General features: G+C 33.4%; 1 protein-coding gene across 10 annotated transcripts in view; it reads left to right on the top strand.

The window, feature by feature from the left end:
* The window catches only part of LOC145987728 (uncharacterized), a 319042-nt gene that overhangs the window by 217633 nt on the left and 88931 nt on the right, over positions 1 to 12478 (top strand). The window contains exon 6 of one of the 10 annotated variants that reach the window (XM_083122376.1): positions 4841 to 6684. The exons of the other annotated variants lie outside the window; for them this stretch is intronic. Within the exon in view, the coding sequence (XP_082978502.1) occupies positions 4841 to 5040 (200 nt within the window). The 3' untranslated portion in view covers positions 5041 to 6684. Of the gene's footprint in view, positions 1 to 4840; positions 6685 to 12478 lie in introns of those variants that run through there. 10 annotated transcript variants of the gene reach the window in all.

The following is a 12478-nucleotide window of genomic DNA, read 5'->3' as shown; positions in this document are numbered from 1 at the left end:
CATATATTTAATTGTTAGAACATTTTCTATGTACAGTAAATATTTAGGAAATTCTTTGATAAATTGTGATGCTAGTGTAATTTGCTTACATTTAAAATGACTGAGAAATGTTCCCGTGCCCTGGTAGGTCTGTGTACCTAAGGGGTTATGAATGGAAAGGAGAACTCTCACAGTTCCTTTTGATGGTCACCGACCCTAGTTGGTTTGGTGTAGGCTTCTGGAGACATGTCCGAAACTTCCTTTACACCACAGTGATGTAATTTGTCTTATGCAATTCCATTACACAAAATGCTTTTTTCCACCTGCTTCACTATTTATACTCTAATGAAATGAAATGAATTACAGTGAGATTTTTTCCTTCCTTTTCATATATAGTATGTTACTGTACTGCATACTATTAAACAGCTTTGGGATTATGAAAGAGTAAACGTACTTTTGAATAACCCTGAATAGTAAGTCAATTGTGTTTCTGGGTCATTCCACGTCAATTCATCCAGGCCATGTCACCCACCATCCCCGATTTTGATGAAATTCGGTATGCTTATAGAACTTTTGATGCTGATTACAAAAATGACAACTTTTTTAAAATTGGTCAAGGGGTTCAGAAGTTACGTGCTTTTTAAGATATCCGTGTACGCCACATCCGGCTCCACTTTGAATGACACGCATTAGGTTATAAACGATCAGATCTTCCCTCGGGTTTGCCGTAGAAACTTCAAGTTTGTTTTCTCTTGTTCAGAATAGTATAAGCTTTCATTTAAATAACGTTTCAGATGAATGCATCAATAAACATGTATTTTTATATATAGTTTTATGTATTTTTTTAGAAAAATAAATGACTAACTTCAAGAGCAAATTTCATGCAATGCCCCCCCCTTCAATTTCCCCCCAATTTTATATGTAGGTAGCTCAGAGTGTGTACTAATGCCTGATGAAAAAATTGGGATGGGCGGTTCAGAGACAGGGTGATAAAAAAATCATTTGCATAAAATGACATTAAAAGTAAATCTTATTAAAAATGCTTATGTATTTAGCACAAAGCCTGAAGTACAATATATTTCAAGTTACAATATTCAAAATTTATGTTCACTAAGCATAGGCGTAACCTGGCGGGGGCAAAGAGAAGCACTTACCCCCTCCAAAATTTATAGATTAATTTAAAATTTGCAAGTAATAATTACAGTGGAACCCCGATTTAAGTTCCTCGATTTTACATTTTCCTTCATTTTGCATTCAATCTTAATGGTCTGGTTAGAAATTTTCCAAGATTCTATATTTTCCAGCGTATTAAGTTTTTTTTCAGCTTGGTCTCCTGGATAACGTAAAATTGAGGTTCCACTGTATCTAAGTTAGTTTCAACAGTCTTCATTTTTTAAAATTTTATATATGATATATATAATTATTATTAACATTCCCAAGTTTAGCAAATTTATCTTCGAGAACATTCTTTTTGTGCATTTTATCTCAATATGGAAGTTCTTTTTTGGCTACTCTTCATGGGGATACGTAATTTGAAGTAAGAATTAATACTACACATTTGTGCTGATTGAAGTTTTTTCAAATGGAGCTTTTTCGCCACATACCACAGAAAATATTCTTCTGACGGGATGGTGGGAACAGTAAAAATACTTGTAAAGACTTCTATAGTATAAAGCAACAAGTACGGCAATTATGTAGAAATAGTATTCAAGGCATAAATTTCTTAGTAATCATCTAGGGTGAAATGACAACAACCCACAGTACAATGTGTCAGTGATTGCAAAGTACTACAACAGTACCAGGAAGTATACACTAATTTGAACTTACAGGTTCCGTAAGTTACTTTTTACAAGTAACTGAGTTACAGACAATCATTAAAAAAGTTACTCAGTTATTGTTACTGGTACTTTGAAAGTAACTGAGTTTCTTTTACAGTTACTGTAACAGTAACGTACTGTTAATGATCATTGATTTGTGTAAACGTTACACAAAATCAATAATCAAGAAGACTTCCATGTTTTACTTATGTTTCTAGTACATAATATGTATTCATATATTTACATTATTACTGCTAATAAATGATGGAAAACACAGTCAACTTTGCTTGAACGATTATAATAAAAAATCATTTGTATGCTGACTATGGTATTTTGAATATGGTGTCATTGATTCCACTTGCACCTATTTCTTTCTCCTCCATTCCAAGTTCAACAATATCCAAAGATCCACTCCCTCGACAATGACTTTTTCCTAGCTGGACAACAACATTCCAAACGAACGCAGCAGTCTACCAAAAACAATTGAGTTTTCACATACAATTAGAAATGAATTACAGTAAAGCGTGGATGTTCTAAATTTAGCATGCAACAAAGTATAGCTTCCTTGCCAGCGATTCCAAGTAAATCCTTTCACGTAGCATGCGGAGAAGGTACATATTTTATTTTTATAGTCTGGAACAGAATTGTCCAATTAAGCTATTTCCCTACTGCAAAAAGTAACTCTGTTACCATTGTTAACGTTACAGGTACTTACTTTTAAAAGTAGCTAGTTACAGTTAGAATTCCTAAATAAAAAGTAACTGTACTTGTAACTTTGTAACTAGTTACTTCGAAACACTAGTTGTTTAACAGTCAGAGCCAAAATAATAAGTGCTGATGTGATATGTTTTGTATAACTGTATGTTTTGACTTTTGTGAAGAAGTGGCTTTCGAATTCCAACAGTGAACAGTTATGTAGTAGCTTGTGTGTGCGTGACTCAAACTTGTTTGTAGGATTGCTTCAAAAGTCCACGTGAAAATGGCGATGCAGCTATTAAATTCTTGCATCCACTTTGTCCATCAACTTCCCACTACTGGCCAAAAAGTATGCTGTGTCCAGTGGACATTAAAAACACAAATGGATGGACATATGTACTTAGTGATAAGTCAAATACTTTAGTGTGTTTGAAATGGTCAAAATATCCATCTAAAATGTGAACGGCACAATTTATAGTACATGAAATTTTGTCAATGCATAGAGTACAATTTTTAGGTACTATCTTAATGGGTCACTTGGAAACTTTCTTCGGGTTGAGATAATCACAAAGTTTTCCATCGCATAAAAATAGTGTCCAGGATTATTTGATAAATACATTTGAAAAATCACAATTATTAATCTCTATTCGTTTGTTCCTCAAGTGCCAGGAGGATCACAAAATATATTTAACTTATAAATTTTGGAGGGGGCAAGTGCTTCTCTTTGCCCCCGCCAGGTTACGCCTATGCTTAGTGAACATAAATTTTGAATATTGTAACTTGAAATATATTGTACTTCAGGCTTTGTGCTAAATACATAAGCATTTTTAATAAGATTTACTTTTAATGTCATTTTATGCAAATGATTTTTTTATCACCCTGTCTCTGAACCGCCCATCCCAATTTTTCAATCAGGCATTAGTACACACTCTGAGCTACCTACATATAAAATTGGGGGGAAATTGAAGGGGGGGCATTGCATGAAATTTGCTCTTGAAGTTAGTCATTTATTTTTCTAAAAAAAATACATAAAACTATATATAAAAATACATGTTTATTGATGCATTCATCTGAAACGTTATTTAAATGAAAGCTTATACTATTCTGAACAAAAGAAAACAAACTTGAAGTTTCTACGGCAAACCCGAGGGAAGATACGATCGTTTGTAACCTAATGCGTGTCATTCAAAGTGGAGCCGGATGTGGCGTACATGGATATCTTAAAAAGCGCGTAACTTCTGAACCCCTTGACCAATTTTAAAAAAGTTGTCATTTTTGTAATCAGCATCAAAAGTTCTATAACCATACCGAATTTCATCAAAATCGGGGATGGTGGGTGACATTTTCACAAAATTCTGGACGATTTGACATGGAATGACCCTTCTGTAAAATACAGGGCAATTATAAATTCCCTATATTGTACAGAACATTGAATATCTTATGCAGATTCAAGACATGACAACAGTATATTTGACATATTTTGAGCTGACAAGTAACAGTTGTTTTCTTCATCACAGGTTCAAGTAGAATGATTATTAGAAGAGATGGAGACAAAGTGGTGTGTCCCATTTGTAACCACTCATTTAGCCATAGGAAATCAGTGTATCTTCACATAAAAAATATTCATGGAATGGATCAGGGCCCATATTCATGTCGCCTCTGTGGCAGGATTTTAAAAAACAAGAACAGTCTGAGATGCCACATACATACTTACCACAAACAGTCGAAGTGTTAAATGATTGCATATACTGGGGGTAAGCAAAGTGACTGTGGCTCCATGTATTATGAAGTTTAATAAATGGCTGTAGTTATGTATGTAGTAGATTTGAGACAGTATAATTGGTGTTGGCCAATATATGCATATTGGTGTACCAGCTCATCAATAATTTTCCAGGTATAATTATGTGATACTTTAAGTGCAAACTGTACAATTCACAATGTGAAGTTGTTTATATTTACTTTTACCATTACCAATGATGTTTGAGTTGTGTGTTTGTAGGTGGATAATCTCCGACATCCTCTTCATTAATTCGCATCCTGCCAATATCCCTGATATTGATGGAGTACTGAATAATTCAAGTTCCAAATGTTTTTACTCTTCTTTCACTTTTCTTATTTTATATTTTGTTCGTTATAGCTTTTAATGGTGTCTCGGTATTCTGGTTCTTATTGTTATTATCAGTATTGCAATTTGTTGTAAATTAACATTGTGCTTGGTATCTTCTTCATTCCTGGCAAAACTAACAGCTTTGCAAATAAATATGTATTACATGAATTAACAGATTAGTTTACTTGTGCAATGAATGAAATATATTGTCTGCAAAGATTAACATTCATGTTCTCTCCAGCAGGTTCAAATACATCGAAAGACAGGCTGGCATGTTCCATGTGTGATCGTACATTCTCTCATAAGGCGTCACTGTATGTTCATGTACAGAACATCCATGGGAAGGACCAGGGCCCACATCCATGCACAGTGTGTGGCAAGGTTTATAAGAACAGGCAGAGTTTGAGGTGTCACATGTATTACCATCAGAGGCAAAATTAAGTTGCTTGTGTGCTGTATCTCACAACTGCTGAACTGGTTTCATACAAAATAGCTTATGAAAGTTACTTGAGGCAGAGATTTTGAATTTTAATATCCTTCGTAAAAGTTCACATACCCACTGTTGCATATATAAGCTTGCAAAATGGGTTTTATTCTTGTGGCAGCTTTTCATTCTGGTCCCGGGTACATTTTCCAAGCACATAAAATTAAGATACACACAAACATCACTAGATACTAATAAACAAAGAACACCCATGTCCAGTCTGGGATACAAACTCGGGACCCCAGGCATTGTAACATGCTCTGCTAAAATTAAGATTTATTGTATTATTTCATAATAGATTCTGAAACATACGTTCTCCATTTTCTTTCATTTTAACTAAGTGTAAATTGAAGCAGCTACTTTTCGAAGTTCTCACAGAGTGCACAAAATGCATGATACTCCCTGATTTTGTGCTGTGTGGATAAAGTGTATTTTGTGGTTAATTGACAGCTATTTTGTGATTCTAACCCTGTTAGAAATGAATTGAAGTTTTTATTATGGTAAATCTATGATGGATTGTTACATGAAAGTTCCAATCTAATAGTAAACTGTTTTAACAATTTTAAACAGCTATAATGTTCAGGTGTTGGTATCAACATTGACAGAAGTATTTGTAACAATACTAACATTAGAATTGTTATTGGTTGAAAGTGGTATAGGCTCACTCCAATATAGATGCACACCAATGTCAGATTACAGTTTATATATATAAACTAAATTCATTCTAAGAAAATAAGACTGAGTACTTAAAGGTGTACTCTATAAATTGTTGGACATTTTTGATCCTGTTCCATATAAAGGACAAGAATCACATGTACGTTGTCTGTCTTATTTTCGTGTTGGAATTATGAAAATATACAGGAAATTGTTAAGAGTTAACTTGGTGTAGTTTCTTAGGTCTTTTGTCGAGGAAGATGCACTCATGTGGGTCATTAACACACAATGAGAGAGAGTGAAGGGATGTTATAATACAGTGTGGACAAACAACTTTTCAGAACAGAAATGTTACATCGATAATGTAGCCAGACAAAATATCACCTTTTAGAAAAAATTGCAAGTTCAGCCAATTTCATTATTTTGTATCATTTATTGGTATTTGGGTGATGGATTTTTTTTAGTGTTATAATTCTTATTGTTTAGTGGAGTAAAGTATTTTAATTTTCAATTAGTTATACAATTTGCAAGGTATGTGTCTCCAAAGATATCCCTTCAACATTAAAGAAAGCTATTCATAGACCTATTATACTATATGTACATACTATACTACTATACTACATACGTATATATACTACTACGAACAAGACATTGAGTGCCACATAGTAAATGGATTTGTGTCAACTGGCATTGCTGATTGTAGATTCATATGGTAATCAATGTCCTGTGTATGGTTCACATATATTTTTATTGACTTACCAATCATATTGCAATGATTTTGCAACTAACATCATATTGAATAACATTCATAACATTAAATAGAATTCATAGTGAGTAACATTTATAGTGTAATTTTATGGTGTTGGAGAACTGAGTTGGCTTGAAATTTATAGGTATTATGAATGTATACATAGCTTTTGTTATTATGATACATAAATATATGTAAATATGATCACTTATTGAATGTTCAGCACATTTGCCTTTCTGCAATGTTATATTTTATTTTACCTCTTGCTAAAGAGTTATGCATGAACGTGGAATTGTGTGTTTATAATTTTAAAGTTTCTAAAAATAAGGATAGAATTTGAGGAAATTGTAGACCTGTGAAACATTTCTTGAATAAATTAACTTTGAATCAATTAGCTTTTATTGATTATTGATTTGTTGGCCACTTTAAGGATTAGTCTTTGTTGTACTTGTTGAGAAATATACTTAGAACTGGTGTGAAGCTTGGGTTTTGTACTCCTACCACACACAATCCGAAGTTCTGCACTCCTTTTCATTGGTTTCATTATCTGATGTGTCAATGCAATGGTAGTGTGATGATTTTTTTTTTTAATATTTATTTAATTATATATATATAAAAGGGTGCAACGATTATGCGGTGAAACACATCATGCCCACTAGTTAGCTAGTGGTGCAACCTTGCTCTCCACAACACCTCACAATGGACAGGAAATTAACTTATGCCTACCCCTCATGGACTTTTGTTGTTTTTCCCACATTTCACCTGCTAAGTTGACACAGGTCTCTGGTCAGCCAAAACACGACCAAGATATCACTTTCCGGCTGTGGATGTCTGGGTCTGCAAAAGTTGCAAGCTCTATTGTATAATTCGCACAGAATGAGTGGTGGAAGTCTTTCAAAACGTTTGAATCCGTTACATTTCACAATGTGGCATGTAGAAGATTGTGCTATTCTTTTTTGGACACGAATAGCCATACACATATTCATGAATACGGGTTATTTAGTTCTGGTGACAGGAACTTAGAGTATGTCACACTGTAGTAGGGAAGGAAAGATCAGGGGTAAAACTGTGGTCTTAGTCTGACTTTTGCTTACATTTTTTTCCTTTTGTTTTCAAGTGTTATGCTTCAATCTTGCAACATCTGACACGAACATGGTTGCAAACACATGAAGCACTGCTATTTGCAGTGGAGAAAGAAAATTAAATTCCTACAATGTAAAAAGAGAAATATTTAACCTCAAAGAGACCAATTATTGCATTATCCAACAGGAATACCCACCAGCCAATCTTAATGGGCTACTTTCTATTGCAGGTTTGAAGTTGCATATGTATTATTATCACAATGATAGCTATAATAATTATTATTACATATTTGTGTGAAATGGTATCATATATAGTAATTTGCCTGACCCCAAATGTCACTGCACACCCTGGAATATAGTTTTAATTTTTCTTATTGATGTACTTTCTCTGTGATGTTTCACTGATTAAAATCCCCTGAGACTTTTTTTTTTTTTTTTTTTTTTTTTTTTAATAGATTGTAGTTAAAACACACAGCACACTGTGATCGTAGATTGTAGTTAAAACACACAGCACACTGTGATCGGAAAACTGCTCAACTGTAATTTCAGTAAGATCTCAGTATGGAAGATAAGAAGTAAATCCTTAATTATGTTTGACCTATTTCCATGCAACAGAAAAGAGGAATATAAAAAATCTACAGAAATTATGGTGACATTTAACTCTTACGTGGTACCTTCACTGCAGATTATTTTCACAATACGTGACCTATTATTGTGGAAATTGATATGCTACAGGGACCTCGACTGCTTCTCGAACACATTGACAACATTAAAGAACTAACTGTGATCGTTGATACCAGCTTTTAAGTTCATTGTCTTTCCATAAACAATGGAAGAATTTACAGTTCAAATTGTGATAATATAGTTGATCAGCATCATAGATTGTATTTATCAGAGTAATATTTTTTACCTCAAGAAATAATTAAACACAGAGTAATTTGTGTCATAAATTTGATTTTTACATATAAGCGACACCTGTTGAATTTCCAGGGTTATGCAAAATTTCAGTACCACAAAGAGAAAACATTGTGGGGACCATTGATTGGAACACTTGATAAATGTAGCAACTTTTCCTGGTGTGTTTGAAAGTTTGCTAAGTTATATTTTAGGAACTTCTCTTTTCAAACTGACGGATTATTCATTTGAAGGACTCGGGAGTAAAACATGGCAAGTGACATTTTGGGGATTATTGAGTTACAAAGTAAAAAGAGCCATCCTTCAACTTTTATGTGTAATTGCCATGTCATGCAATTTTGCATTGAACTTATTGAACCCTTTTGAAATTGGTAAACACAACATGAAAACAACTTATCTACAGTATAGCTTCTAATGACCTTTCTACTTAATAAACTCAATAATGACAAAAATGTCACTTAACATGTTTTACACCTGAGCCCTTCAATTAATTAACTTTTCTCCTTCAACCTACTATTTATTTAAAAAGGCAAATTCCAAATTGCATATTGAAAAGACAAACATGAAGATTGGATCAAAGTATGCTCATGTACACAATTTAAAGCTTTAAACATACGACTAGTACAGCCTTATGATTCAGTTTTATTGAATCAAACGGATTGTAATTTATTTTGCTTAAATTTACTTTTTTCCATACTCTCTCCAAGTGTATTAATGGAAATATTCATAAATATGAGCACTGATTCCTCCTGATTAGTGTCAGTAATATTAAATGTTGTAATCTAAAGATAAAATGTAGACAAAGTTCCCTGAGCTCATAGCACCATGCCATGGAGGCACACAGGGTGATGTGGAGGAGGGTTCATACTGAATTGACTGATCACAAACTGCACACACCTTAGATTAGTGGTTCCCAAAGTGTGCTCCGTGGCATCCTGGGGCGCTATGAAATGTTCCAATATTTTCACTGAAATGACACTTACTAGTTAGATGTGATATCATTGTTCCAAATATGTGCTTAATTAGTACGTACTTCTTCATAAAATGTTTCTGAATTTGAAATATATGTTTATTTTTTAACTTAAAGGTAACAAAGGTAAGCAACCTAACCACACTAACTGAGCATTGCAAGTGTTAGATAGGCCTACATTCTGACTTGGGCACCGTGTGAAAATCTGGAAACACCAAGGGCACCATGAAACGAAAAAAATTTGGGAACCCCAGCCTTAGATCTTCGAACCTGGGTCTCTCTCTCTCTCTCATAAATGGCATGCCCTCCCAATTGGATCACTGCAGTTCATTGAAATCTAAATGACTTTACGTATAACTGTCCTTGTTACTCATTCTAGTTTTTGGATTTTGAACTACTGTTATTTTTTAAAAGAGATTTACCTACGTTTCGGAGGCAGATTCAGCCTCCGAAACGTAGGTAAATCTATCTTAAAAAATAACAGTGGTTAAAAGTCCAAAAACTAGAATGAATAAATCACCACTGATTAGCTACAAAAATAATCCTTGTTACTGTACATATTTTTACTTTGATAACTTTTACTTGAAATTGAAATTCATATTTCCTTCGAGACATTAGATTATTATTACTGTTTGTATTATGATGAAGTAACATATAGTGATAATACCACTTCGGTGGCCAACCTCATCAGTGCTCAACCCACGATTTTGCTAAGTAAGGTTCTGAGTTTGAGTTGTGGGTGCTGCATTGTATTTGTCTCCATTAATCATCTTCATTGTGATTAAACTGAAGGTGAAGTAAGCAAGACAGTGAAATGCATATACATTGTGGCCTTGGTTGACTTTTTTTTGTACCTTACATAATATTTTTGTTTTTCTGTTGCAAGTAACTAATATTCTTTCCTTTCTGACAGGTTCACGTCAGTTCTGTACTATATGTGGTCGCTCGTTCTCCCACAAGGCATCACTGAAACTCCACGTGAAAAATATTCATGGTCAAGACCAGGGCCCGTTCGCATGTAATATGTGTGGGAAAATATGCAAAAATAAACAGAGTTTGAGAAGCCATATCAGTTATTACCACAGGCAAATTAAGTCATGTGAATGAAAAGAAAGATAAGTAAAGAGGAAAGTTTCTGGACTTTTTAATCATGCAAAAGCATATCCTCAAATATCTGTAGTTGAAACTCAGTGTAATAATATTATAGAAATGCTTATCTTCCTTGGGTAAATTTGCGGTCATTTATGTGCAAAATAATAATGTAGTGAAGTAAGAATGAATTGATACATGTATGGTATGTTTTTTTTTTTTAGTTTCACCTCTTTTTTATGAAATTACAAGTATGTATTAACAGTTAGTAATATGTTTTTTTTTTGTTTTTTTTTGTATTTACTTTCAGAGTGCATTCAACACTTATGATTCTCGTGTATGTAAAATGTTTTTGTAATGTCTAGTAACTGTATATTTCCATGAATACCTTTATGTGGTAGAAAATAGCAGTTAGAAGTTAGATATGATATACATATATGTAGAGTTGGGAGTGGTTGGGAAAGGATGGCTTTTTCTTAGGGAAAAACTTAGTTTTTTCCTGCTGCTTTTTTTGTTTTTTCACAAATGTGTCTCAAATCAATAAAAATACAGGACTTGGCAGTATTTTTCCTATTCCTTGGTTTTAGTTTATCTCTATTTTTATAAATATAAAAGACAATTTACAATGTGAAATTCGTAGCTAGACAAACAGTGTTTTCAAAAGAGCTAGTTTTTGGGGGTTCTTTTTGAGTGTTACCTTCATATTTCGGTAGACTTATTAAATATATCTATTAGAGTACTGCATTTGAGGATTTTCGCTTGAAAATATTCTATCGAATCTCCCACTTTTGAATATATAGAATTTCTTCTTCTTCTTTTAACTTATCTTGTCGCCTTTGGACATTGTTACTGTTTTGTATTTGTTTTAATATTTTTCTTGTAAACGATTATTATGAATAATTCACTTTTTAACCTTTTTCTGTTCCTTTTTTTTTCTTTATATATGCATATATAAAAATTATTTGATATTTCGAGCCTACATTTTCGAGCATATGCATATAGAATCCTTATTAGTGAATTGGATAAATCTGTTAGAATGGATGACAGTGATATGGGAAATGGTATTTTCAAACGTTGTATACCTTTGTAGAGTGTGATTTGTTGGTTTGAAAAAATTGGACATTCTAGGAATAAATGTTGCGCATCAGTATTATTATTGCCACATTTACAATTTTCTTGAGTTCTAATATTTATTTTTGCTAAATGTGCTAGTGTACGCACATGTCCTGTTCTTAGTCTATTAATAAAAACTATGACTTGCCGTGGGAGTGTGTATGAATTGAACCAAGGGTCCTTGGATATAAATTCTGCAATCCATCTATATGTATTGCCCACAAACTTAAATTGATCCTTGCCCCATTCGTTCCGAATATATAGAATATCAAATATCATTTCAATGGGACAATAATCGTCCAAATATATGTGTAAAAATTTGTCCTGGTAGTTTCAGCCCACAAACATCTATTAATTTTCATATATTGCTAAGTATTTGTAAGATAGACTAAATTACATTTTAACATGGAGATGGTGACTATATTCACCTTAGTTTTAATTTCACTGTGTTTTTCACTTCACGATCCATATTTGAAGGCCCACTACCACAGACAAGTTACGGTGGTAAATTTCTCGTATCGGACAAATGGATTTCTTCAAATTTACAGGAGAAATTACTTACCGAATGCAGTTTCTTTATACTTGTGGAAGTTCGGGGAAGTGTTTTTTCGCATCGTTCATTGAATTTTGCCAGTAAATCATCAATTTTTCGATATAAATGTGTGACCGATGCACGGAAGCTCTTGCATCCATTTACTTCCAGGTGGATGTAGCCTGTGTGTGATGACGTAATCCCGGTCAGTGTTTCCAAACACGTGTTTTTGTAACTGAAGAAGGTACGTTTCCGCAAATGGTTTGTGGCGCTATGTGTAAATGGTTCATGG

This window comes from Lepisma saccharinum, chromosome 5 (assembly GCF_977018435.1).
Source record: "Lepisma saccharinum chromosome 5, izLepSacc3.1, whole genome shotgun sequence".
Taxonomy (NCBI): Eukaryota; Metazoa; Arthropoda; class Insecta; order Zygentoma; family Lepismatidae; genus Lepisma; species Lepisma saccharinum.
The sequence above is the reverse complement of the archived record's forward strand: the minus strand, read 5'-3'. Positions and strand labels throughout refer to the sequence as shown.